Source organism: Crotalus tigris, unplaced genomic scaffold (assembly GCF_016545835.1).
Source record: "Crotalus tigris isolate CLP2741 ecotype Arizona unplaced genomic scaffold, ASM1654583v1 scf7180000017871.4482833, whole genome shotgun sequence".
NCBI lineage: Eukaryota > Metazoa > Chordata > Lepidosauria > Squamata > Viperidae > Crotalus > Crotalus tigris.
Window position 1 is genome coordinate 2392137 of NW_024096690.1, and position 23878 is coordinate 2416014.

Below are 23878 nucleotides of genomic sequence, written 5' to 3' on the forward strand. Positions count from 1 at the left end.
GGATCGGGAGAGCGATGAGAATTCGCCTATCCCACCCTCTGTTTGGGACTGTGACGAGTTCCCTAATGACCAAATGGCCCGTGGGGATGAAGGGAGACCCAGCGGTAGATCAGGACCTATCCCCCCATTCTGCCTATTTTCAATTCTGGCCCTTTTCTGGGCTCTGTCCAACTCTTTTTCTAGGGCTTGGTGTCTTCTGATTGCCTGCTTGTCAGCCTTCTTTGATGACTTCCTTGCAGCCTTTCTAGGGGCTGCAGAGGATTCCGAATCCCCTGAAGCAGGTACTCCAAAGGATGAAGGCAGGGCTCCACTGGAGGGGATGATTGCTTCCTCCATTCTCCACTAACGCCGGGCCGCGATAGGGGGGACCCAGGTAGTAGGAGAGCTCCAACTTTGAGTAAGGACAGGCGCACTACTGGGGGCGTCTGGAACTCAGGAGCAGACTCTGCAAAATTGTCAGGGTTAGTCACTGTGCACGGATAAGAACAGGCACGCTAATGGGAATGCCTGGAACCCGGCTTGACTATGGTGGGTAAGGACAGGCACGCGACTGGGGATGCCTGGAACCCACCACTAAATCCAGAAGCATACGGGCCACTAATGGGGGACCCGAAGTCCGGAAGGAGCCAAAGGCAACTAAACACAGTTAGTTATGAAAGGTTCTTATTTACTTTAGATTGAAGACACCAAGTCCTGGAACCAGCAGCTATGTGTCTGATTTGAATGTCTCTGAATGAATAATAGATGCTTTAGTACCCTAGTACTGCTTGCCTATTAATTCACTCCAGCGGCTGAACCTAGGCTTCTCAGGGAGCCTTAGATCCCGTTTGGACAAAAATATGGCCGCCACTGCCAGGAGACTACTGCGCATGTGTTAAAAGGAGCAGGAGATTATTGCGCCTGTGCTAAAAAGGCTGCCTGTGCCACGTGCGGTTGTAACAAAGAGCCATGCGTGCTCCCAGCTGTGCAGAAAATGATGCCTCGTTTAAAAATCCTGAGCAGCCTGGTGAGTGAAAGAGACTGCTCTTTCGCACGCCAGCTGTTTCCCTTAATCAATCTCCCTCCCAGCATGCGTCCCCTTTGTCCTCCGCTCCCCTCGCTAATTGCTTGCCTTTCTGTCTTTCTTTCTTTCTTTCTTTTTAACGCGAGGGGTTGCACGAGCCTCCCCGTTTGTTTAAGGCGGCTGCCGGCTGCTCCGGCTGTGGGAAGGTGGTTGGGGTTTGGGTTAGGGAGGGGAGTTAGGGATTTCCCCCTTTTAAGTGAGGGTGGTTTCCCCTGTAGGGAATCTGACTTCCTGAGTCTTACAATTTAGCCAGGAAATTTTTGAGTAATCAATTAAATTGAATTAAATTATCTCTAATTAACTTTTAAACTAAGCAATTTCAGCTACTAGAAGAAAATCCCCCCAATGGAAAGGAACTATACCTGCCCAGGAGCCAAAGTTGTACGTCTTTCTGTGTGGCCAGATCAGTCAAGACTGGGGAATCATGGTCCAGGACGGGCATGGCAACTTTGGCTGACTGATCTGATTGGCTAGGAATACAGTCTCAACCCACTGCGTGGATTATCCATCTCCAATGCTGGAGAATCCCTCCCCTTTTTTCATTCTCAGAGATATTTTTGCTTCTTGGGAGTCCTTTTTTTTCAGGAAAATAAGTAGGATAGAGAAAATTAGTTCTTACCCAGCTTCAAACACACTGTTTACAATCAGTTTATGTAGAGCTTCTTGATTTCTGTTTACTTACAGCTAGGGCTAGAAAAGGAGTTAGCTAGCCTTTCTTCTGTTGGTTTCTGGGAGGCTTCTCCTGGACTGATCGGAGAGACCATCGTCTCTCCTAGGTCCCCGGAAGTACCTTCCTTCAGTGCCACCTCTCTGGGGCGGCTTCTGGCCCATTTAGGATCCCCAAACAAGAACAAACTCAGCTGAAGAGCTTGGCATCCCAAGTCTCCCAGCCGATGACACTGCTGGCGGAAACAGGAAGTCTCATGCACTTGCTTCTAAACAATGAATACGGTGTTACGTGAGACTTTGGAGGATGCTGCAAAAATAAATTTCATCAAAACCTGGCCACTGAATGGACGTTTATTCTGACAATTATGCAAGGATTTGGATTCTGAGCACAGCACTCTTCTCTTTCATACAGAAGTATGTTGGTTGTCAAGATGTGAAACATTATCGAGATTATTCGAACCACGAGATGAAATGCACCTGTTCCTGACAAATGTTTCATCACCCCTAGCAGAAAAATTTGAAAATATCTTCTGGGTATCCTGCCTTGCCTATTTGGCTGACATATTTAAAAAGCTAAATGAATTTAATCAGCCGCTGCAGGGCCACGGTCATAATGTGTTTGTTATGGAAGACAAAGTTTGTGCCTTGCACAAAAAAATCTCCCTGTGGATAGGACAAGTAAAAAAAAGAAATACTGCATCATTTCCCAATTTGTCAGACTTTATTGAACTAAATTCTATTGTTGACACTGAGGGCATTGAAACTGCCATCAAAAATCATTTGGAAAAATTGCACACAGAGTTTGTGCTGTATTTTCCATTCATGTCAAGAAGATGTGATACTAGAATTTGCTGGGTTGCATCACCCTTCATCACTGACAATGTTGTGAACTCTGAACTTTCCTCTCCAAGCAAGAGGCACTTCTGGAATTGACATCAAACCGCACTCTGAAGGAACTTTTTAATGAAAAAACACTGACCGAGTTCTGGAGGCAAGCTGCAAAACTATACCTGGAAGCGGGGGGAAAGGCTATCGCAGCCTTACTGCCATTTGGTTCCACATATTTGTGTGAGAAGACATTTTCTTCTTCAACATGTATAAAAACTAAGGAAAGGAATTGCCTTCAGCTGGAATCTGACTTAATTCTGTCAGTAAGCACTCTCCAGCCATGACTGCAGATGGCAGAGAAGCAGGCACAAATTTCCCATTAAAAGTGTGGTAAATGGGTACACTTTTTTCCTGTTTTTTTTTGTCATTAAATTTTTGACACCTTGCTAAGCCACTGGTGGTACTCAAATATTGTCATGTCCTAAAAGTGGTACAGTCTGTGAAAAGGTTGAAAAGCCCTGCTTTACAGCACTGTGATCAGTTTACAATGTCAGCATATTGCTCACAATAATCGGAGTCCTCATTTTACCAACCTCAGAAGGATGAGGGGCTGAGTCAACCTCAAGTGCCATCAAGATCAAACTCAGACTGTGGGCAAAATTAGCCTGCAAAACTATATTCCAACCACTACACCACCAGGCCTCCTAAATATAATGTATTATTAGACAAGTGTTATAAGTCAGGGGTGTCAAACTCAATTTCACTGAGGGCGCATCAGCATTGAGATTGCCCTCAGGGGCTGGATGGGTGCGGCCTACTGGGTGGGTGTGGATGGAGTGGGTGCGGCCTACTGGGTGGGCATGGCCAGCTCTACATAATTCGCATCAAGGGTGCCTGTTGGGGCCTGGGCAGGAGTGGGATAGATCTGAGGGTCTCTGGAAGAAAGGGGTGGGACCAGGGCAGAGCCCATCAAGCCGGATATGTGAAGTAGGCGAGGGCCATTTGCTGGTCTACTTCCAGGCGATGGTGCTTATCTTCATTCCTCATAAAGGGTGACACCTCCCCAGCATGCACCCAGGGGGTGGGACCGATGCAGCAGGGACTGGTTCCTCGCTGTTTCCAGACGGCCTTGTGGAGCTAAGACTGAAAGTATTTCAGCATAGATGGCCACCACAAAATTGTACATTGGCTCCCGGCCGGCCTGGGCTAGGGCCAAGGCAGCGGAGGCTGTTCCCTCACTGTTTCCAGGATGGCTTCGCAGGCCACATGAAATCACTTCGTGGGCCAAATCGGCCCCCGAGCCTTGTGTTTGACATGTCTGTTATAAGGAATTATAAAGTGGTTAATTCCCTATTGGTTTACAATAGCCTGAATTTTAGCAACTGCACAAATGCTATATGGCATACCAGAAAGCTAACTCTAAGGTTCTTATAACAAGCAATATAGAAGTTTCCAGAGTCAAAAGGATATGAATTAATTGGGTTATAACCTGAAGAGATCACTTCCAGAATACATTTTGAAGTGCCATGATGACACTCTTATCATTCTAATGATATTATGTCAGAGACACAGGGAATGCCCATTATAGGTGAGAAGCTTACTCCTGCAAAGTTTTCAAAAATTCAAAAGCCATTAAGATACCTATGAAGAAATGTCCTTGCACTATTGTCACAACATAATTAAGGAAATTAATAAAGTAAATAAACAAAAAGCAAGGTAAAATTTAGCTTATCTATGTGACAAAGCCAAGTTTATATCTAGTAACTGCCACAATATTTTTAATATTATCTGATTTAGACTTTTTCTAGATATATTGTTCCTTTGCCTCCTTTTTCAAGGTAAGGACATTTATCCTCTCCCCATCATCTGACACTACACTAACTGACAACTTATTTTTATATTAGTATGAAAAATATCCTAGTGTCAGGTTAAATTTTTGGTAACTTAATTAAACTAATCTTGCTGGGAAGAAATGAGATCTAAAAATGTTTTGAAAGCTGCACTAAACTTTAAAAGGCTTCAGAGAAACATGTTTCCCTTAAAATTTTTCAGTACAATCAGAACAAAACCGTTTCTTCAAAACTAAGTTTCTTTGTTGCATGTAGCTTATTTGTGACAAAAAGCTAAATAGGAAAACCAATTTTATAGCATATTTTAATGTATTAGGGACATCAACTCTTCCTTTGTTTTCTTTTACAAATTCAGTATTGTATAAGTTGTTTTGTCAAATATGTCTTGTAATAAAATTTACTATAAATTGACTTGATACTAAAAAAAACTATTAAAAGAATAGGCATGTCTTTGGTAAGAAATTCATTATTACTACTGTTATACTGCTAAATCAAAATAACCTAGTTTGAACAATGTCTAATATATTTTTTCCACCAGAATGAATCATATAGCTTTTGGCAGGAATACTGAAATCCGAATGCATTCCAATACTTAATTACAAACTATCCAGCTGTCCTGTAGCCTCTTCTTGTGTTTTGGGTTCTAGAATCACTCTTTCTGTGATGAATCAATCATTAGTTCAAGGGGGGAGCTGGAATTCTTTCCTTTGCATGAGCTTGCCTAACCCACACTAAAACTCTCAGAACTCTTAACCAATTAATCATGTTGGCTGAGCTTTAGAAAACTAACACCCAAACCATCTGGACAATAACAAGTTAACTATCCCTAGTATAAAGCACATAAGTGAATTATTACCTGAATTTCAGAAAGCTCACCTGCACAACAGCTGTAACATACTGATCTCAAATAAAGCCTGTTATAGCATTAGCTTAAATCACTATAAATAACAGCTTTAACATAATGTAGGATACTAAATATAGAATAGATAGTTCCAGAGGTAGTTGTTTGGCTTGATCAGATATGACTTTATCCAAGGTCACTTGACAAAATTTACAAACTGTATTTAGTTATCAAGGTTATTAACATTGAAATTGTTTTTAAAAAAATACTTACAGAACCATAAAAATAGCATTGTAATTAATTTCCAATAGAACAAATGCAAATCATAAAATTCATGATGATTTCTTTTAAAAATAACACTCATTCTTATGCTAATATTGAATTCTCTCATGCAAAAGCTGTTACCTAAATAATTTTTGTTTCAGTTTCATTATTGCTATATGTATTTGAGTTTATGTATATTTTTGGCAAAAATATGAGAAATAAGGTACACTAGTTACTTCAAAATAATTGTTTTAAATTATCAGTACTATCTAATTATATCTGATTAAAAAATAAAGTAAAATGCAAGCTAATTGCCTCTTCCCCATTTTATGTGCTCTGAAATTATCCTTCAAATGCTGGTACAAGTCATTTTTTTCAAGATTCTTTCAGCAGCCCCATTTTTAATATAAGTAAATGCTCATTCACTTCAAAAAATTTCAGCTGAAATCTTAAACTCTTCGTGTGAATTATTTTAAATACCATAATCCTAGTTTAAAATGTTTGATTAAAATTGGTAGTGAGCTGACTCCTTCAACTATGATATAATCTTGTGTAAATAGTTATCTAACCAAGTTGATTCATTTTTTCCACAAACATGCACAAAAAGGAAAGGTTAAAAAGACAATGAAAAGCATGAAGCTAGTATGTCTGTAAGTATATTACTACTCTTAATTTTAATTGGCTGTTGGATACAGAAAGTGCATACATATGCATATGTCTCCCTGTATTTTATTTAAACATTTTACTACAATTAGGTTAACGAAATAATATTAAAATCCGGCCTTATTGTGTGCAACTCAACAGTGTCAGTATTGCATTGCACTGAAATATATATAGCAATGTACTGCCACTGGGGGCACCAGTATTTTTGTGTAGACTGAAATAGCCTACCAATGGGAGAGAAGAATCAGACAAGCAAGCTTTTCATAATCCTTTTAATTCCTCTGGATAAGAAAATTGAAAAGCTCAGTCAGGTTTCTTGTTCAAGAGTATTTGCCCTCTAGATAACATTCTCATCTGGAAACTGATTACCAGCCAAGAACTTTTAACTCTATCCTTTATTTCTAGGCATATCGGTCTGAAATGGAGAACTACTTAAGAGAACTCTTCAGCTGTGGGGCTAATGTTGCTGCCAGCTACTGTCATGAAAGTTCATTTCTCCTTTCTCAAGTAGATTACACATTATGAGAAGGGCATAATTATGAGAAGGGCAAATATATTTGGTTGAAATATAAAGATCTTATTAATATTATGCAATGAGCTCACTACAGAACCAAAAATTCCAAATAGTATTGTAAATTATAAAATACTAATTTTTATTTAGTTTCACAAATAGAGTACTGGGATTCCTAATTTATTTAATTTACTTGTAATTATATTTGAAAAAAATACGTTAATATTTACTTTCTAGTTCTTCTTTCTCAAAGTTTGTGTTGATAGTAGAGCTGATTTTCCCTGTATCCACAACAGCTTCTTCATCATGACCCTAGAACAAAATAAAAAATTAAATTTTTCATTCTATATAAACCATTTCTCCTTGGTGCCATTATCATTTCTGATGCATTTTTCAAATAAATAATATTAAGCTATTAGGTTTTATGATTATATATATTTAACTTATAAATGCACTTATTGATACTTTTGACAGTACACATATTTCTAATAAATCAGTCAATTAGGTCTTTTTGCTCCCAAACTGTTCCAAACATAGTACTTACTTAAATTTATATCAAGGTAATGTTAAAAAATAGCAAATAATTATGTCTACAGTGCCATAGATTCTTGAAATGTTACCTAAGTCAAATGTTTGATAATTTATGTTTACAATACTTAAATATCTGTACTTTATCAAAGCCAAATATTTTTAATGTCAGGGCTCTGAAACCATTTCTTTTTTCTCACACTAAAAGTCTCTCACAAAATATGTGCTGATAGTTCATAATATTTAAAATATAGATTTCTAAAATATTGACTTTTAGTAATTCATGTATTCCCTAATTATAAGAACCTCTACTATTAGAAGATGAAATTAAATCAGCATTTTGGTCATTACCAAGTTGGAAGGCTAGAGGGATTGATAGAATACCCACAAAAATATGGCAAGTAACAGAAGTATCAATAAAGATCCTAACTAAGCTACACCAGCAAATCTGGAGAACAACAGATTGGTTAACAAATTAGAAGAGGTCAATGTACAAATGAAAAATGAGATCTAATAGTGGGTGCAAACTATCATACAATACTCTTAATTTCACAAACTAGCTTACCTCTGCAAGGAAAACTAATGCTTACCTCTGCAAGGTAAACAAATTGGAGCCCTATATGGAAAAAGAGATGCCAGATATTTGGCTTTACAAAATTGTTTCAATTCACTGATATTATAGCTGCAAAACACCTGACCTGTGGTTAGAAAAGCTTTAGATGAAGCGAGGGAAGCTTATAAAGTTCAGGCAGATAAGAAATTAATGGAACCTAAACTATTCAAAATAAGGGGGAAATTATATCTCTCAACCAAATTTCTAAAATTCCTGCAGCTATCAAAAAAGCTAAGAAAAAAATTCGTAGAACTCTTCCCCATAAAACACATAATTAATACAATAACAGTAGAGTTGGAACTCCCAAAACCATTGAGACAGGTCCACCCTGTATTTCACTGTAGCCTGCTTAAACGGGAACATCCCCTCTAAGGCCAGCAGAAGCTCCACACACCCTTCCACAATCCATTATGGTGGAAGGGGAGCAACATTTTAAAATTAAAGAGATATTAGACTCCAGGAAACATCATGGGTTGACTCAATACTTGGTGGCATGGACAGACCTTCCACCATCACAAAATGAGTGGGTGCATAAAAAGCATATCAGGGCTCCCCATTTGCTAAAAATGTTCCATGCCTGTTACCCGGATAAGCCTGACTAACATTGTTGTTTCAACTCTCTCCTTCTTTATTGTTTTGTCTATCTCCAGGTGCACCTCTCATTTTTCTAGTGGGGGCAGCATGTCAGAATCCTCAATTATTAATCATGCATATTCTCTGGGTTTAGGTTATTTGGGTTCTGCCATCCTCCTATGGAGGGAGGGGAGTAGCTGGGGGCTTATAGTGCACATAGACCATTTCCTCTTATCGGTTGCTTTCCCACAGCTCGATGTTACCTGTGGACTGACTGTTTGAACCAACCGGATAGACAGTTGGGGTAGAGTTATTGTTTTGCTGGTTTAACCTATTGATTTGGGCGGGAAGTCCTAGCTTTCCTGATTTCTGTACCTGCCAATAAAAGTTCCTTTTGAAATGGTGCCAGTTTCAAGAATTCTGCTTTCTTGATAGAGAAAGAGAGGTAAGTCCTTACACTGTCAACCAATGTGATTTCAAAATAGATGTTATTTTAGCTTGATAGGTTGTCTCATCATAATTCTAGTCACTACATTTTGTACCAGCTATAGTTTCCAGGTCATTTTGAAAAGCAACTCCTGTATAGAGCATGTGACAGTAATCCAATCAAGTGATCAGGACATAGATTACCATATCCATGATATCTGGGTCTAAATAGAGATACAGTTAATGCACTATAACTTTGTAACAGCTGAATAAAGACTTCTCTGGCTACAGTTTCCACCTATTGTTTAAGAAGTAGTCCAGGACAACCCACATCACAAACTAACTAATTGTGCTCCATTAAAACTATAAGAACCAATGCTTCCTTTCATTATGACAGCCTAAAATTATGCAAACAAAGCTGCCCAAATTATATGAATTTACTAATCTTTTTTTTAATCAAATGTTAAAAGTTAGGTGAAACTTCTAGATTGCATTTTTTTAAAATCTACTTCAAAAATTGCTGTAGAAGTGTTTGTATGTTATTGATCCATTTATTTGATATTATTCCTAGCATCAGGTATCTAAACATATGTAGTATCATTATTAGCTAGAACTGTGGTGCTGGAGAAGACTCCTGCGAGTCCCCTGGACTGCAAGATGATCAAACTGGTCAGTCCTAGAGGAGATCAACCCTGACTGGTCTTTAGAAGGCCAGATCCTGAAGTTGAAACTCAAGTACTTTGTCTACCTAGTGAGAAGGAAGGACTCACTGGAGAACAGCTTAATGCTGGGAAAGATTGAGGGCAATAGAAGAAAGGGACAACAGAGAATGAGGTGGCTGGATGGAGTCACTGAAGCTGTAGGCGTGAGCTTAAATGGACTCCAGAAGATGGTAGAGGACAGGAAGGCCTGGAGGAACGTTGTCCATGGGGTTGCGATGGGTCGGACACGACTTCGCAATTAACAACAACAACATCTTATTTCTCATCCTTAAACTTGGGCAGCATTCATAGCATTCCCCCATGTTTTTTATGATATTACTGCAACAGCAAACCACACCCAATATTATCAATGTGAGCTTCCCTTAACTCAGTGAGATTTGTCTTTACTTTTCCCACCTCACCAGGGGAATTTGAGTTTTATATCATGGGGAAGGTGTTCCAATTTTTTAGCAGATTTAAAAGGCATGCAGAACATTAAACTGTAAATATAATGACATTAATGAATATAAAACCATCACTCTCTGGCAAAAAGATAACTAAAAGAATATGTAACTCCAATAATCTGCCTTAAAATGTAATGTTTTTCAAAACTATTCTAGTTTTTCATTGGTGATAAATTCTTGCTTCCCCCTTTTCTTTTTCTATTATCTACTATTTTATTGATTTTTGAAATTCAATAGTTATATAAAAATAGTAATTAAGTGATTCTTTGCTCAATTCTTATTAATATTCCAAAATATATTGCTTCAGGAGATCCATTTTATCAAATATGACTAATAATCACTGACAGATATTATATATATTAAAAGTTATATATTAACTTTTAAAAGCATTTAAATTATTGGTCATATTTGTAAATTCCATTATGCATCATGGGGGAGGGGAACTCAATGCTTCTAATCCTAGTAAAGACCAGGTTAAGGATAGATGTCATAGAAAAAAGCTATCTATATAGTTACTAAGAACTGACAACAATTTGATAGCAGATAAATAATAAAACTATTGTGGCATAATGACAGATGTTTCAGTCTACATTATGGTAATTCTGTTCAGATCAGTATTCAGCCTTGAAATTCACAACATGATCTTAGTCAATCATGACTATTTAACTTAACTTTACACAATTGCTTTAAGGATAATTGTTTAGATTAATCTCAGCTTTTTGAAGGTCTGTAAATATACTATTACTCACAAACTACAATTATATATTACTTGAGTTGGATTAAAAAAGAAAATATGAATTAAAAAAGAACACCAATATAGTCTTAAAACTGTATATTAGATTTTCATCGTTCAATGAACTACCTTTATTAAATGGAACTTCACTTTGAATATATATTAGCCAACATTATTATAGACCAGCTTCCAATCTTATAAAGGATAATTATCATAAGGTAATTTTAATTTAATTATCATAATTATCATAATTTTAATTTTAATTCAAATATTTTAAAAAGTAATAGTGAGAAAAGTTAGCCTATTTTTCTAACTAAGTTATTTTTCAACAGCATACAAGTACATGCTATAAGGGAGGCTTAACTAACACAGACACATAATTTCCTCCCATATATTTCTTTTTAATATAAATATTTGAAATAATACAACTGAGATTTTCCCATCTCATCAACAATAACAGAAAATTTGAAATAAGGGTAGAATATTGGTTTTCATCTGAATACAACATGAACCTACTAGCAAAATTATTTAATTAGTTTTTCTAAAATGTAGGCCTTGACTATCACCTTTGCAAATCTAGATTTATAGAACCTTCTCAGATCATCTATCTACCCATCAAATGTAATCTGTAATCATAAGAATGGTTGCATCTGCAATATTTAGCTGCAACATTTAACTGTCCAATAATAATTTTCATCTAAATCTGCACTGACATTGATGTTTTATAAAACAAGTATTTAACAAAAACAGATCTGGTATCTATTGCTTAACACTTATAAAACATTTCTAGGATTTGTTAATAGTTTGTTGTGAATATCTTGTCTAGCAAGCTAGAAACAAAGTTAACACAGCTTGAATTTTTTTCACACATCAAAAAATTGAACTAAATATACTGTGCCTTACACATTTTCCAGTGTTCACCTGAATTATGTCTCTGTTCAGTCACTTCAAAACTTAAAAGTTGTAAAACATATAACATGTATTCTCTAGAAATAATAACCCATGAAGCAACTCTAACCAATTTCATCATTCATAAAGAAAAAGAATAAAGCTGATTTGTAGACAAACTTCTCCATTTTAGAAATTTCCCAGACATTGCTGCTGCTGCTTCTTCTTCTTCCTCTTCTTCCTCTTCTTCCTCTTCTTCTTCTTCTTCTTCTTCTGCCATATCCATTATCTGACGTTGGCGATCATGTTGGCGATCCTGTTTTTATCAAGTGCTGCTGAGTTTTGTCCAAACCAGTCCCTTAGATTTTGAAGCCATGATGTTCTTCTTCTGCCTGGACCTTCTTTGCCTTCAATCTTTCCCTGGAGGATTAAATGGAGTATGCCACATTTTTCTGTGTGCCGCATCACACGTTTGAAACATTCTAATGTTCATTTTTTAATTGTTTTGATGATTTCCTTTTTGCTTTCCCAGGCAGCTTATCACCTCCTCGTTTCTGATCTTGTCAGCCCAGCTTATACGTAACAGCCACCTGTAAATCCATATTTCAAATGTTTCTAGTCTCTTCAGGTGGCCTTCTGTCAGAGACCAACTCTCTACTCCATAGAGCAGGATAGAAAAAAATATAGCATCTAACAAGCCTGATTTTCAGTCTTAGGCTTATGTCGTGACTACAGAAGACCTTTAACATTTTGAAGAATGCTGTTCTAGCTTTCTCTATCCTTGTCTTTACTTCAGTGGCCATGTCCCAGTTTCATGTAAATCCAGACATTGCAGAGCTTTTTAACTGAATTTTGCACCAGGCTTTTATTTCAATTACTTTTTCTTTTCATTGATTTGCTAAGTTATACAGTACATGAGGGAATAATAATAATCAAGACTAATCTAAATCTACTTTTAAATGATTTCTGCAGTTTTAAACTGTTGAAAGTACTGGCATTTTTCTTATTCCTCTTAAATCTAAGAAGTTTTCTTCTTTTTTATCAAGTGTTCTTTCCAATTTTATTCTAAAGTTTCATACACATGTTAGAAACCTGCTTTTCTGATATTTAAGGCCATAGTTATTTTTACCCCTTTTGGCTCATTTATCAGGATGAAGGTCTGGGAGAATTAAAACTCACAGAATCAAAACAATTATCCCAGAAATCGAACTAACTCAGAAATCTCCATTACAAAATACTGCAACCAACACAGGATGGAGAGAACCTTTCAACATAATTGGGCCTGTATTAACTTAGGAGTGTTTTTTTTTTCATCTTTCCTATGTTTAAGGATCTATTATTACTTATGCACAGGGCTTTTTTTGTCATAGAACACCCAGAACGGAGTTCCGGCACCTTTTTTGGATGGAACCTTGTAGGATAGGCAAGGCAGGTTGCATAATGTGTGTGAGTTCCGGCACCTTTTTTTTTTTTTTTTACAAAAAAAGCACTGCTTATGCATATCCACGTTAAAATAAGTCATTAAGATGTAATTCAAACAAAAATAAAATGATAGAATCAGCTACTCAGGCAATCAAAATTCCAGAGAATATTCTCCAAAAAGTTACCATTTCTGTACTGAGAGAAAAAATTGAGGTGAAAAAATAAGAACATAGCCTTCCACTTATATGTAGAAAATGAAAAGGTTTTTAGCTTTATGCATCAAATTATTCTGAGCATGAATAACTATATGTACAATAGTAATAGTGTATATAATATACAAAACTGTATGTATATGTCTACAAAAAACTCAAGATTTTATGAAGGCTCAGGCACCTCATTTTTTGGAGACATCGTAGAAGCTCCAATTAGTGCAGAAATAGCAGACGGTCTGCTGCTGGAACAATCCCATCACTACAACATTAATTTTGAATTAATGCACTCACTTTACATTAGCTTCTAATCAACATCAGAGTGATATATATCTCTAATAATAAGTCATTACAATCTAGATTGCATTGTGTCAGGTACTACATTGCTATAGTTGTCTATGCTAATCCAATCATTTCATGAAAGCCCCTCCTCCCTGGGAAATTCATAGGACCTGGATGAAATTCCATGTCTTGTTTGTGGTGTCTCCTTCACTATGAAACATGCCTCCCGCAAAGGCTCAAGTAGTGTCCTTGTTTACATGCCAGATCATGTAAATCTTGTAATTTCATCAGGCTTTGATTGATTGAGAGCATTCATCTGGGCAATTATTATTGAATATTATTTTTGTAACCTACCCTCCAAAATCAGAGAGTATAAGCAAGTATAATATAACCCATATTCAAAATGGCTCAGAATACATCTTATGGGCAAAATTTGATATATATATTTTTTCCAGTAGTACCTTGGAGAGATATATTAACTTAGACCCCGATACTATTGTCATTAACACTAAAGAGAGGAAGCTTTCAATTTTATTTACAATGTGTCATTGAAACTTCTGCCCCTTAGTGACTACATAGTATACCTTGAAATGTTATTTTTATTTATGCCACAGGAAAAAACAATGGTAGTAAGCAAATATACTTTTTGCTGCCTGATCAGAATACAGTTCAAGGGATAAGCTTTTTACAAGAAAATAGCAGGAAAGGGAATTAAAGAAATATCTGCATTTGTGCAATAATCCTGTTAAATTACATATTTATAAACTGCTGCAATACAGTTATTCTCATTAAATATGCCCGTTTATTACCTACTGAGATAATGATGACTATCCTTTTATAATGACATGTGAATCAAATTTGTTAGGGATATAAATACAGCATTTTCAATAAGAATTCAAGTTAGAGTGCTATCATATTAAAAATCATCTACAGCACACACAAAATCAATAATGTTTTTAATAGCATATAAAAATGAGATATGCCAATTTTAAGAAAGCAATGCAAAGGAAAGATGATAAAGAAATCTGAATGGAAATATATTTTAGATAAATATTACTCCATTAATTGCTATTCAAAAAGCCACTATAACAGATATCCCTCCCCATCCTTTACTAAAGAGATGTTAGCTAATATGCAGTACAAAAAGCATTTCATTCAAAGATTTTTAATGCACTTAACTTTCTACATCTAAAATCAACTTATAATAAGTCATTAAGGTTATGATGATGAATTTGTCTTTGCAAATTTTATCAGTTTGAAATTTTCTATTAACATTTAGCACCATTTTTCAGATGATAAATAATTATGCACATTGGGAAGATAAACTATGAAGAACAACTTCTATGCTAGCAATGAGAAAAGATAAAAAGGAAAAAAGATATTTACATACAGGTAGCAGCTCTCTGTCTAGATGCATTGCTTCCATGCTGATGCAGAACAAGAAAATGTCCTTGTAGAAGACTGCAGTGTAATGTGCTTCAAGATATCAGACTGTACATAAACATAACCTTTTTATAACATTATATCCAACATAGATGTATATTGCTACAAAACTCCTGCTGCACCCAATTATCTCACAAAAATACTTAATCTTTCAAGCTAGTAACTACAACCAGCACAGGGTCATAGAATAGCAGAATTGAGGAACATGGCATGGCTTCAATTCCCACAGAGGGAACACCAAAAAAGGAGCTGAAACTATGTGGTTTGTGACTTCGCATTTAACTACAGCAGTAACTAAAACAAACTCCCAACTGAATATTATTCTTTGAAGGCTAAAATTTCATTATTACTAACTACAGATATTTGATTCAAATTCCAAAATGTAAAAATAAAAATTCAAGCATTAAAAATATTTATCTTTGTCTGAAAAACAGATTTCCTAATGTATCATCTGCTTTTTTTTTAAAAAAAAAAACACTCTTAGAGATTTAAGAAAAGTTTAGAGATTGTCCCCATTGAAAAAGTCAAGACTTATTTTTATATTTCTTTAAAACTATTTATTTGAAGTATAATCTCTGCATGTTATTTTTAACTTTTCACATACGAACATACTTGCACATATTTGTGTCCCAAAAGATCTTTCTTTGTTGAAAACTAGCTATCAGGTCACCTTGCTAAAAAATTCAACTGAGTTACCATATCAAACTTATAATAATAACTCATATTCTTAAAATATTCAGAGTTTCATAGCTGTCTTTATTAAATAAACCAACTTTTCTCAATAAAGTTGTATATATAATTTTAATTAGCAAGGTTAGTCCAAATAAATTCATGTTTCAAACCCTCTTTTAGGTACATTTCCTATCATTTTTATTTAAGTAATAAAAAATATCCAGCAATTTTTATAATGTACCATTATTCTGTCCAGATGATTCTAATGCATTCTAATCAGAGCTATCTCTGAAAATTAGAAATGACCATTGTAAAGTAAGAAATTTTATTATGCTGAATAGAGAATGTAATTCGTATATTTATTAATGTAATTGATTTTTTGATTTTATCCATGCCCCATTTAAATTACCAATATTAGCTGTTAAGAGCTCCAAATAAAAAATATTTCTTTTCTATTTTTTGCTTCTGGGATCCATACTTTTAACAGCATATAATTAACAATAATAATAATTTCTTAAATTTATATGCTGCCCGACTCCCAGGAACTCTGATAATTGTTCTAGAATGTTTGTCATTTGTGTACCTTCTTCAGGCAACTTGCTTAATTGGGTCAGTGGGAAGACTTTAGTACTGTGTTGTGGGAAACCAAAAAGAGATCAATTGTTCTATTTAGTTAACTCTGAGGGTTTCAAATTACCTTTTCTGTTTATTTAAAAGGTGTATGTGGTTGCCTGTCTTAAGCATGTCTAGATGGCTCACAATAATAAAGCTTGATCTTCTTGTGCTCCTACTGACAAAGTGCCTGCACAGTCTTTCTGGATTCTGCTTCCCCATGAGGACCTGCCTTCTGGAGCAGATGTGGACAATTTCTTTGGCTTCTCCTTGTCCAGAAAAGTTTAGATGGAACAGCTCATTGTCCAATTATGGTTCCAGCTTCAGAGTTATAAGTAATCCTCAACTTACGACCACAATTGAGCCCAAAATTTCTGTTGCTAAGTGAGACATTTGTTAATGTCTTTTGCCCCATTTTATGACCTTTCATGTCACAGTTGTTAAGTGAATCACTGCAGCTGTTACATTAGCAATGTGGTTGTTAAGTCAATGGCTTTCCTATTGATTTTGCTTGTCAGACAGTCACAAAAGGGGATCACTTGACCCTCAGACACTGCAACTGTCATAAATAAGTTGCTACGCATCTGAATTTTGATCAAATGGCTGTGGCGATGCTGCAAGAGTCATAAGTGTGAAAAACAATCATAAGTCACTTTTTTCAGTGCCATTGTATTTAAATAATCTGTTGTAAGTTAAGAACTACTTGTATTTCTTTTCAGAGATATTTCAGTCCTCCATCAGAAGAATGAGTGAAAAAGCAAGCCCTTTCATTGTAGAATTCCCTGCCAACTCAGGATAGCATAGAAAACTCTTTCCAAAGACCTCCAAGATCCCTTCCAACCGTATCATTTTATTTTCTATTATTCTATTACTTTTATTCTATTATTTCTATTATTCTGTTAAAACACAGACTAAGTAGAGCAGACAAACCAAACATTTGCTGCCTTTAATGGGAAAGCAGCTAGTGATATCATGAAGCATTCCCAATACCAGGTACAAAAGGTTAATGCAGGGCTTTTCAACCTTTTCACCCATTGTACCACTTTTAGGATATGGCAACATCAGAGTACCACCAGTCGCCTAGCAAGGTGTCAAAAACTTGATGACTCAAAAAAAAAAAAAGGAAAAAAGTGATAAAAGTACAGGTAATCCTCGACTTATAACAGTTCTCTTAGTGACTGTTCGAAGTTACAATGGCACTGAAAAAAGTGCCCCCCAAGCCACAGCCAGCAGCGCTCTTCCTCCTATCTGAGGTTTTCATTGTTGTGAGCATTTCTGTTGAGGATTGGCAGTGGGGGTGGGGGTGTATTGGTTTGTATTCCCCCCATCTGCTGAGTGTTGACCCTGGGACATTGTGACCATCATAAACATAATCAGTTGCCAAGCATCTGAATGTAAATCACAAGACCCTAGAGATGCTGCAACATTCCAGCTAATCGGGACTTCTTCAGGGCTCCAACTGGAGCCTGGCGCTGATCTTGGCACTTCCACTGAGCTCTGACAGCCCCGAAAAAGCGCTGATCAGCTGGAAAGCGGCACTGATCCTGGCGCTTCTGCTGAACCTTGACAGCCCTGCAGCTCCAGTCATCTCTCACTCAGGCTTGTATGGTGTTGCCACTGGTTCAGTTCATTTCCCTCCTCCGCTACCACTTTTCTAGGATGGTCGCGTATCACGCCAGGTGCCAATGTACCACAGATAGTACCCGTACCACTGGTTGAAAAGCCCTGGGTTAATGGATCAAAAGCACTTCCTAAAAAAAAATGTGGGTGTGACCAAGTAACTCCAACACTGACATGATCCAATTAATGTAACCATGATGATGAGATCTGAATTGATTATTGACTGAGAATCACTTAAAAATATGTTAGTTTGTTTTCTAGAACCTATCAGTAAAATATCAGGTGCAATTTTCTCTTCTTCTGGGGACAAAGCTTATATAAGTTGCATTAGTTTAATTCTATACTAAATTACAGAGAATTGGGAAGGGAAACATAATTGTCCTTTAATGTATGCCACTGTCTTAGTTATGTAATTCACATATAGTTAATAATAAGATATATACTTTAACCTGATTGTTTATTTTTCACTCCACTAAGCACTATGTTTGCAAAACATAGCTTAAGAAGCTTCTATTACAGATGATTAATTTAAATGTGCAATAAATGGATAATATAGAATCATTGAATATATGAAGTCTGTGCAGAAAGAGAAACAAATGTATTTTATTTTTTATGGAACTAGGACACCATTTTTTTTTCCATTTCAAGTATGGCCTTCCCCTCATCAGTGGGACAATATGTTGCACCAAACTGTTTACCTCTTGAAATTAGGTAGATAATCCATTCAGCATAATATGTACTAATGAAAAGAAATTAGGTCAAGCTATCCTAAAGCACTACTGATAACATATTTTGAACTCTCCTCTAAAATTACAATGCAACTCTAGAACACAAAATATGTACTCTGAAATTTATATCACATATTGTTTTTTCACATGAATAAAATCTATGCATGAATCTAATATTTGATTAGACACAATTATTTTTGAGTGCAATCTCTTCTAACTAGACAGAGGTCAGAGCAAATCATAAACCAATATTTTAAGACAAAGTCAGAAAGAAAACCTGTTTCTACCAGTGTGTTCGCGCGCGCGCACACACACACACACACAGAGCAAGCTTATTGAAGTGTTAAGTGTGAGGTGTATTCCCCAAGAGACCTTCTCTGGCATAGGAAGTGTTCAGAAAGGAGTGCAACAGGGATGTATTCTTGCCCCCTTTATTTTTAACTTATATTCCTGTTCAATGGTGCATCTTTCTTCATAACTGGGACTCTATGTCCTAGACTAGCAGGATGCAAAATCCCTATACTCCTGAATGCTGATGATGTCACATAATTTCACAAAACCCAATAGGGTTGAAAAGAGCAATTGCTGTAATATTTTGATGCTGCAGACAAAAAATATAAAATTCTCATTTTGCTAAGAGAATGATTCAATAATCCTGCACAACAGAAGCAGTAGAAAACAGAGCAGGTTACTGTATTTAAATACCATGGGATGGTTTTATACTCTAAAGGCATCTAAATGCCCAGAATCATATAGTGATTAGATCTTCAAGTTCTATAAAGCTCTTCTTTTGCACAAGTGGAGGCCAGTAGATTCCTACTGCATTAAAACTTTTTGAGGTCAAATAATTGGAATTTATGCAAAGAAAAATAGCACTGGCATCAGTGCAAACACAATTCTTGTGATCAATCCTTACTGCACCCAATGGAACAGAAATCACCCAGTTAAGATTTGGTGAGGAATAGCCATAATCCCAGTAACAGCCTAGGGGAGGAGGATAAATTACTAGCTAAAGATCCAATTCTTTCCAGCCAGTTTTATCCACGAGTTTTAATGGATAATTTTCTTTCTTCCTGGACAACAGGAAGTGGAGTGGTAGTGGTGATGATAGTAGTGGTGGTGGTTGTGGTAGTGGTAGTAGTAGTAATACCATCTAACTTGAAGCACAATTCTGGCCAATTTAAAGCAACAATAAAATCACAAAACAATAAAAGCCATAAAACCAAAAACTAAAAATCTAGCTCCTCGATCATTCTCGTGGGGTGATTCAGCAACAACCCAGAGATTCCCTCCCTTCTACCCCAACACTTGGGGAAAGAGCCAGATCTTTATGGCCTTCCAGAAATCTAAAAGAATAAGAGTCTTCTGGATTGCTGGAAAAGAATATCCCCAAAGTTAAAGCTTCTTGGATGTGGTGGTCTCCCATGGAGAATGAGACACGCACGCAGGTATCTCGGGATGGGAGCCCAGAGCTGACTCCAACACCCTATTTTATTGTTACTATAGTTTTTACATCACACAGCGTAATCAAAAGACGTATATAGGGGTGGTTACAATGTATCACATAACAGACACTCTCCAGATGCAAGGCTATGCAGGTGGGTAATGATTCATGCATCCTGCTTCCAGTGTTCTTATCAGACCCTGTCCAAATGGTTGATGAATGTATTCCGTGTTTGGAGCAGTCCGTTTGTTATCTCAAGGACTTTGTGGGAGCATGTCTATGGGCATATTTATGCAATTAATTCCACATCTCCTCGTTTTGTGTTTTTTTAATGTTACTCACTTCCAGTTCCAGAAGGGATCTTGATTCACTGATTAAGGCGTCCTTCCTAGTGGAGGGCGTTTTGCACATTTGCGGGAGGGAGGGAATACATTGAATGTAACAACATAGCAATACAATTAATATCAAAATGGTTACTATAATAGAAATCAAAGATCGTAGCCAGGATCCATCCGGTAGCCAGGACCAAAGGGCACCCCAGATATCCACGGTGCCTGATCCATCGCTGTGTAAGGGATTATTTTGGATCATAAATTCCATTTTCCTTGCTGTAGCAGAAATATTAGTTTGAAAATCATGTATATACATACAACAATGAGAATGAATTAAAGCACATACACCGCCTTTTGCTGCTAAAATAATATCTAAAGCATACCGATTTTGCAAAACTACTTCCCTTATTTCCCCCATTTCTTGATTAATCATTTTAATGCTGTTGATTGTTTCATTAAACATATGAACAGTCCAATTGTTAAGCAAATGAAGGTCCCTATAGTTCATGGCAACTCCTAGATTGGGTAGTATTCCTCTGCTGATTTGAGTCTCTAAACTACCACCCAATGTTAGGGGTGGATCCGAGGAACCAGTATCACGTTTGTTCCGCAGGCGTCCATCAGGGAGATGAGGCAAGGCATATACAGCAGGGGTCAAAAGGCCCAGTGTACAGGTGCCTTTCCAATCCTTAGGCACCTGGCGATAGGCTCTATGGCCACATAGTAGCCACATATCGGGTAACTCATAATAACCCTGGTGAGACTCATTAGCAAATGTTATTATGGATTCCATGTCAAGGCAAGCCATGTAGGTACTGACGTTTGTCCACTGATTGCTTCGATAAGTGTTGTTTATCTTAGTAAGGTTGCTTTTGATGGATTTGCATTTCTTTGCTGAATTCCATATAATAACTTGTTGACAATTACTATAATTTCCCAAATAAGTGGCAGTACGGAATAGTCCTGTGCTATAAAAACAAAATCTGGCAGGTTCCATTATACGAGCGCCCACAGCATATGTCATATTCAAAGTCTCTGTAGTTATGTTCCACAGCTGCTTCCATCCTGTTTCATTGAACGGGATGGCATGGAAAATGAGGCCACCACGACTGTCACTAGGAATTTGCATGCAAATCCAACAGTTCGTGACGTTAAGTGTAAGAGCAGTGCGCCTAGCATCACGTACAAAAGCATTAAAGGCCCACAGTCCCTGATCCTCATATGCCTGGCTGAGGTGGTGTACGTTGAGCCATATAAGGACGAACACAACGAGCTGGAGTCCAAATGATCTCGCCATGGTTGTCTATTGCAGTGTAGCCTCGACCCCAGGTAATGAGGGAGGCAGGCCCTTTCCAGGTGGGATCAGGCAAACGTCGATAGTATACCTGGGGGCGTGAAGAATCTGTGGGAGAAGCAGAAAAATGCCTGCTTGCGGCAGTTGAGCCAGGGGTGCCAGAAACATTCAAAAAGTTTAAGGTAAAAAGTACAAGATTAAGAGTGTTTTGTATCCCAGGCAAGCAAACACTCCTTGTTCCCGGGCAACAGGTGTGGGAAAGATTATTCCCTCCATTTCCGGAGGCAAGGGTCCGGAATAAAGGGTTTCAGCAACCGTGAGTAGGTTAGGAAAAGTAACAGAAAGATCAGAAGCCAATTTTAAATCAATGCCAGAAAAATATTGCGAAGCAGAAGGAGTAAAGTCTGAAAAGGATGCAGCCTTTGGAGAGGGGTTAGCTGCAGACCCCTCTGTTAGTTTCCCCGATTGGACTGAGAGGAACGGCACTGATTGGCCCAATGAAAACCCTTTTTACATTTTGGGCACACAATTTTGGGCTTGGCTCTGGGGATGGTAGTGGGTCGAGCCGCGCCGCCTCCTGGGGCTCTGCATTGCTTTTTAAAATGACCAGGTTTTCCACAATTGAAGCAAGTGCCTTGGGGTTGATTCCCCTTTTGGATTGCGGCTGCAAGAGTGTCCATTTGAAAAGCATTGGTTCCCACAATGCGGCAGGCTTTAAGAAAGTCCACTAGGGTGGCCGTGGGACTGGAAACAAGTGGTTTAAGAGTGGACTCGCAGTCCGCATTTGCATGTTCATAAGCCAATTTTATGAGGATTTCATTTGCTGCATCTCTGTTTGAAATTTAACGTTCAATGGCAACTTGCAGGCGATTCACAAAGTCTGCATACGATTCAGTCGCAGTTTGGCGAATGGCAGAAAAAGATTGAATTGGGGTGCCAGACTCATCAACACGAGCCATGGCAGAAAGAACACAAGTATTAATGATCGAAAATGCAAAGGGGGTGAAAGTTTGAGCCTGAGCATTAAGAGTAGCAAAATTGCCTTCTCCGAAGAGTTGTTCTGCTGTCCATTGTGAACCTGGGTGATTAGCTCTGTTTTGTGCCTCTCTCTTATATTCAGATTCAAAAACTATGTATTGCGTTCCGTTAAGAAGCATGCGGAACAGATCTTTCCAATCTTGAGGCAACATTCGATATGCACTAGCAACTGAGTGTATCAGTCCTCTAGTATAGGGACTGGTTATGCCATAATCTTTTGTAGCCTTTTTCAATTCTCGGATCATAGCCAGGGGAAGTGCTTCCCAATCAACCACTATGCCTGCTGCAGTCTGTTGATAAGTAACAGGGAACAACTCTGTCTCGGATAGTTCAGAAACGCTCAAATCACCATTGTTCAAAGCCTTTTGAAAAGCGCCACAGATGATTCCGGGCCGGGAGACAGGCGGCAACGTGCAGGAACAGGAGAGACTGTTTGTTGTTTATCAGGATCCATAGAATTTGCAGGGGCAGAAGGAGGGTTAAAACCGGCTCCAGGTGGTAAGGGAGTGGCCAACATAACAGACGGACTTTTGTACGGTGGAGGGTCTAATAAAGGCTGATGAGGCGAGTCAACATGGGTTTGAATCAGGGTATAGGCAATTTTCCAAAGGCACAAAATCTCTGGGGGGGCTCTCGGAGACTGATGGAGGACGGCGCCGATTTTCCTCCATGTATCTACTTTTAAAGATCCAGACTCTGGATAGGATGAGCAGTTAGCCCATACGTAAGCAAGCAATTTAACAGCCTCAGATTTAGAAAGGTGACGGGTTAATTTCTGTTCCTGATCAGTAAGATATTTTTTCCTGCCAAGTAGCCTCAGCTCTTCCACATGCTGCTTGAGACATTCCACACTCCATAGTTACGAAGAGGAGTCAGTTGCCAGCAACTTCGTCGGGTGCAGCAAGCCTATTCCAGGCGATAAGTAAAGGGTCGGCAGGGACGTATCCCTCAGTGGATAATGAGACACGCACGCAGGTATCTCAGGATGGGAGCCCAGAGCTGACTCCAACACCCTATTTTATTGTTACTATAGTTTTTACATCACACAGCGTAATCAAAAGACGTATATAGGGGTGGTTACAATGTATCACATAACAGACACTCTCCAAATGCAAGGCTATGCAGGTGGGTAATGATTCATGCATCCTGCTTCCAGTGTTCTTATCA

The 23878-nt window shown here is 37.6% G+C and overlaps 1 protein-coding gene across 12 annotated transcripts in view; it reads right to left on the reverse strand.

Annotated features, from left to right (window-relative positions):
• The window catches only part of SLC4A7 (solute carrier family 4 member 7), a 115196-nt gene that overhangs the window by 77060 nt on the left and 14258 nt on the right, over nt 1-23878 (reverse strand). For 9 of the 12 annotated variants that reach the window (XR_005556756.1, XM_039343735.1, XM_039343731.1 and 6 more), the window contains exon 2: nt 6920-7001. Coding sequence is in view for 10 of the 12 variants with exons in the window: in XM_039343735.1 (XP_039199669.1) it covers nt 6920-7001 (82 nt within the window). In the remaining 2 variants the exon portion in view is untranslated. Of the gene's footprint in view, nt 1-6919; nt 7002-14918; nt 15189-23878 lie in introns of those variants that run through there. The other 3 variants (XM_039343738.1, XM_039343733.1, XM_039343730.1) reach the window with 2 other exon arrangements.